Source organism: Pollicipes pollicipes, unplaced genomic scaffold (assembly GCF_011947565.3).
Source record: "Pollicipes pollicipes isolate AB1234 unplaced genomic scaffold, Ppol_2.1 Scaffold_3087;HRSCAF=3621_pilon_pilon_pilon, whole genome shotgun sequence".
In the NCBI taxonomy this organism is placed as follows: domain Eukaryota; kingdom Metazoa; phylum Arthropoda; class Thecostraca; order Pollicipedomorpha; family Pollicipedidae; genus Pollicipes; species Pollicipes pollicipes.
Genome location: NW_023596225.1, coordinates 31,147,343 through 31,152,898, shown reverse-complemented (window position 1 = coordinate 31,152,898; position 5,556 = coordinate 31,147,343). Strand labels below are relative to the sequence as shown.

The 5,556-nt window shown below is 46.1% G+C and overlaps 1 protein-coding gene across 1 annotated transcript; it reads left to right on the top strand.

The window, feature by feature from the left end:
• The first annotated feature begins 978 nt into the window (after positions 1-978).
• Positions 979-5,247, top strand: RpL23A (ribosomal protein L23A). Its single transcript, XM_037213086.1, has 4 exons — positions 979-1,053; positions 1,511-1,677; positions 2,914-3,041; positions 4,942-5,247. Exons 1-4 carry the CDS (start codon positions 1,026-1,028, stop codon positions 5,201-5,203), a joined length of 585 nt encoding a protein of 194 aa, XP_037068981.1. The 5' UTR covers positions 979-1,025; the 3' UTR covers positions 5,204-5,247.
• The last annotated feature ends 309 nt before the right edge of the window (positions 5,248-5,556 follow it).

Sequence of the window (5,556 nt, the reverse complement as noted above, 5' to 3'; positions counted from 1 at the left end):
TCACATCGGTCGGAGTGCATTCAACAATGGGGGATGCTTGCGTGGGTCAGGGCCCGCTGTGCCTAACCGGGGTTCTTATGTCTGTTAGAAGCCCCGAGTCAGCCATTAAAACACTTGTTGAACAGGAACATGGACGGCAACCGGAATGTCAGAGAACCTCCCGAGTTGATCGAAATCTTCTGGTAGTGAAATGAAAGGCAGTCAGCCAGTGGCCAGTACCGAACGAGCCCTCTCCGCGAATAGATGTCTAATTTTCAGCAACCAAAGATGGATAAACTAAAAATTTGCGGGAAGCAGGCAACCTTAAATGGAATATGCATCACCGGTGTACGGCACCAACTTATACGCCTCCATCTTGTCATATTGTTCGATTAGCACCGAACCGCAAGCTCAGCAGTGTGTGGCTCAGATGGCGCTACGAGCCTGCTATAGGCGGCGGTGGTATCCGTTTGCTATCGGTTTTGTTGGAGTGGTTGCAATCAATGGAGGTGAGGGATATCCCCCCTCCTTATGTTCCCGCAATGAATTTTTCTCCCAATTTTATCTAAATTAATTGATAATGAACTGAAATTTCTCAGTTTTTCAATTGAAAAATGCAATTTTCAGGTCACACCGTCTCACCAGACTCCTGCTTCAACCCAAGCGTCGATTTGTACTCCCTTGCAAGGGCTCTCGCCCTCCAATGTTGTATCGATTCCCTTAATATTGGTTTAGGGTTCTCCAATATTTGATACATTTATTTTCCGCTTCTTAAACTATCATTCTCAGCGGATCATGAATGACACTCAAATGTCCCATACAATTTGTAATTTGCTAGCATGCTCTTCAAACTTACAAAAGCCTTTGCGCAGAACTAAGTTTGCTTTTTTGTGATATCTATTGTAATTCATAAAATCAAATTTTTCAACCAATAGTTATGTGTTGCATTGAATAGGAACTGCTAAAGCCTGTTGCTGTTTTGGTTCACCAAAGCTTGATATATTTCATGTTTGTTAAAAAACAGCGCTGCTCTTCCTTTGGTAACCATGGCTCCTGCAAAGGCGAAATCCACGGGTAACTAATCGTATATTCCTGTCCTCTACTCATAGGAATGTCCTGATATTGGTTTTGTATGGGTCCAGTATAAAATTGATGGAACTGGCGCTCATTTTTGTGCGTTGTGTTATAGCGTTTCAGGCATTTCTGGGGTGGGATATGCGCGTTGGTTACGTCCGTCGTGCGCGGTATTTGGGTCGGTAGCCGATATTAATGCCTTAGCTGCCTGGTGTTGACTTGCATTATTTACGTATTTGGCTTGAACAGTATAGGTGTATTGATTTTTTGCTCATTCTACTTTATAAAGCTTGTATTGGAATTGTGGGAGTTAGATATTCTTGTTAGATATCTTGAGTACACATGATTCTGGTACCTTAGCGGTGTAGTGTAGTGCCATTCCGTTCTTGTGTGTGAATCTGATCTCTGGGTGTTGTATTCATGTTGCCATTCATAATGTGTTTTCCTGACTGCTCAGGCAAGAAGAAGCCTTCTGCTGAGAAGAAGAAGGCTGAGGCTCCCATTGCAGAGGTTCCTGCAGAGCCTCCCAAGCCAGCTGAGCCCAAGAAAGTACAGGCTCAGAAGCCTACTAACAAGAATGCTAAGAAGGGGGCTGTTAAGAAGGCACTTTCTGCCCAGAAGAGGGTGAGTTGCTGCAGATACAGACTGTCATTTGTCATGTATGCACATCCAAGACATGCTGTGGTGATTGAGGGTGCATGCCTAGTATTGGTCTAGACCAGTGTATTGCATGCATAAAACACATGCAGTTCAATTTTAAGGCACCAGAGAAAGTCAGTTGTTGCCTGGCCAAGAGCAGTTGTGTGGTTTCGCTTGTTTGGTGCTGTTAAAGTAGCATGTGGAGCTGCTCATGGCAAAGTGTGATGGAAATAGTGTGTTAGAATCATCTTAACTGCCTATGCAAACTCCTTGTACCATTATTCATGTCCACTACTATCTTGCTTGGTACTACCTTTAGAATGTGATGGGTGCCAGCTTTGATGTGCCCAGCTACAATAATACAGGTACCACTGAACATGTCCACTATGGTAGTGGTATCCCATTAAGAGTTTCAAAGCATTCTCACCATGCATCTTAGTGCCCTGAGGTTATCTTGCAATCCTTTCCAATTTAGTGCATGGAAAACCAATGAGTCAAAGCCTTAAGTATCTAAGCCATTTTAAAGTTGTTCCAACAAACCTTGAAATGTTGCTAAAGCAGGAAACTGGGAGGGTAGCAAAGTACGAAATGTCAGCACACATTTGCACTAGGTTTATCACACTGCTGTAAAACAAGCATCCAGTGCTGTGGCTGAATTTTTCAAGACTGAATTGCACAAACATACCATTCCATGTGACTCACCATCTTTATGTAGCCTTTCATTTACACAAGCAACTGCCACCACATATAGGATAGGAAGGTCTATAGCAGGACAAATGTCTGGTTAGCAGGTGATTGTTTTTTTCCAAGCATGTCTTTAAGTAAGAACCACCATCAATTTCAGGAAATTGAGGGATTGCCTTAATTTGTCAATGCAAATGGTCTCACTTTGTGTCAGCTTGGGACCTAGGGAGTGTGAAATTCTGGCACAGGCAGCCTTTTACATCTTTGTGGGATTAGTGTGGCATATTTTTGTCTTAGCAGACTTCCAGTTGGATTTTGCATTTGTGTCTTATCCCCCAGTTCTTGTTTACTCCCAAATGTTTTGCCTGGGGAATTATTGCTGGCATACATACACTGTGTCATGCTGTGACTCATGTTAAATTTATCTTCCCGATTATGATACAGGTCATCAAGGGTCAACAGTACCAGATATATTGCATTGCCACATGCCATGACTCATCATACACATTATGTTATAGCCTGTTATTTGTGTTTCAGATCATCAAGGGCCCTCATGGAACAAGGGTGCGGAAAATCCGGACTTCAGTGAAATGGAGGACTCCCAAGACTCTGAAGATGCCCAAGAATCCTAAATATCCGCAGAGATCTGTTCCTCGGAGAAACAGGTCAGTATTGGTCATGGAACAAATGTACTTGTACAGGACATTCCAGACAGCAGTGGATGTTATGGGCCGGGCAATTTGAGGGGACAGGGATCCAGTTGTAACTGGGCCTCTACTAGCTGATAAAATCATCTCAACAGAAGGTATCATGACACGTGGAATGTTTCACTGGTATCTGGTGTACCCTGAATGCACCTGAGGTTGCTGCATGCAGCATGACTATTGACAGACCATGCCCATCATAAACATCCAGGAGACCATGGAGAGGGTGTACTATATTGTTCTAATACCTGTATGGATGACACCAGCAGGCATCAGCTTTCAATGCTACTGACCATGCAGCTTCCTGCATCAATGCAACCTCTTAATGAGCATGTTAATGATCATGTAGTTTTCTAGGACTCTAGGACTAGTTTTCTAGGCAAAGTATATAAAAGCAAAAATGCCTTGTGTGAATGTCAGATGGCCATAAATAATAGGTGGGGGACCACATGTGAACATATGTGGTACAAGCACTCCAGCATGCTTGCATCACAGAGGCCTGCACCCTCATAGCAATTCAAGATGTAACATGTGTAAATTGGGGTGCCAGTGGTGGAGTGGTTAGCACATCTGTCTTAGCCACTGTATATCTGGGAAACAAGAGGTATTGGGTTTGATTCCCCCCCCCCCCCCCCCCCATTGCCCGCCTTTCCTGCTAAGGTGAGAGTCGTGAGACACTACAAAGCTCCAGCAGCTGGGTATGTTGTAAAGCTCCAATGATGATGATGAATATGTGAAAATTGGTGGATTCAAGTTATTCTGTTTACCCAGTGCTTCCAAGTTAAAAGGGTAGCAGGCATGAGCTTGCAACTGGCAACCCATTTGCTGACTGATGCAGTGGCACATTCTCAAAAATGCTCTCAAGTTCTCAGTATGCTACTTTTGGTGAAACACCATTGGTCCAATGGTGATTGCAAAGAGGAGTCAAATCACCCATTCATGCGCTACCCATTGGAGGTATCATTCAAAAGTATGCTTGCTTATATTATGTTGGTTGTGGACATGCAGCCATGTGTTAAAGTGCTGCAGTACTTGCCCCCTCCATTATCTGTGCAGCCTGCCAGACATATAATGGGGCAAGTCTGTACATTCTGTTGCTGACCCTGACTGTGCAGGGATAATGCACACATGCAAATGGGCTATATTTAAATCATCCACGGACATCATATACTTTGTCACACCATTTGTGCTGCAAATACATGGTCAGGTTTATCTAGTTTCTTGTTAATGTTTAGATTCTGGTTGTCTGCCATTGGTACTTGCTTAGTATTTGTGCATATGCCTGGTCTACAGTATGTGCGCATTGTCTCCGTTTTATCATATTTTGTGTCATGTTGGTCATGTTTCTCCTGTTTGCTGCATGAAATGTTTTAAAGCATTTCAAAAGGTTATGAAAAGTATTGACTGACATTCGGAGGCGGCATAGTCAGCTGTTCGCGCGTTTGTCGATGGTCATGTGCGATACATGGCCGTTGCCGTGCCTTACTGTTGAACTGGTGTTTCGTGCTCCGCTACGGGGAGCTCGCGCCGACACCATTCACTGGAAAAGCTGCCTGCGTGATAAAATATGTTTTGTTTTGCTGAATGACATTAAGGTTGTACGTGGTTTCGATGTGCCCACCATTTCTTCTGTCGAGCAACTTGCTTTTGTTACAAGACTGTTAGAATTCTTGGGCAAGTCACAGATAGGTGTTTGTGAACACGGCCATTGTCGCCCAGCAGGTGGCGCTAGGATAACAGACCCCGTCAACAGCTAAAGGGGGGGGGGGGAGGGAAGGGGACAGGCTATCTGCTGAAGTCAGTGGCGAGCGTCACCTCCGAACTGCACCGCCATTGACATGACCGGCACCTGCTCCCCCAGGATGGACGCGCACGCCATCATCAAGCACCCGATGACGACTGAAGCGTCGATGAAGAAGATCGAGGACAACAACACGCTCGTCTTCCTGACGCACCTGCGCGCCACCAAGCGCCAGGTCCGCTCGGCCGTCAAGAAGCTGTACGACATCGAGGTCGCCAAGGTGAACACCCTGATCCGGCCTGACGGCCAGAAGAAGGCGTACGTCCGACTGGCTGCCGACTACGACGCGCTCGACGTGGCCAACAAGATCGGAATCATATAGGTGGCTGTATGTGCGTGGGGGAACAATACATGGACGACCATGGTGAGCGTCTTTCCGGGCTGTTGGAGGGAGTGGGGTGGAGGACCGGAGTGGAAGGCGTGCTGCACGGACGGTGGGCTGGAAGTGACTGCCGCGCGGCACGCGTCGGGGCGGCTGTCGTCACGCAGACGCGACACATCGCTGGAGCTGTCGCCTGGATACAGACGGTAGTGATATTACGACGTTCGGACGGTGCATGGGGAAGTGGATAACGACGCCAGTGGCGGCCCACTTCTAAAGAAACATGGTGCGTACCGCTAACCGGAGCAGCGGCTGAGTTAATTCTTCCGACGAAAGTCGGTTTTGCAGCCAAC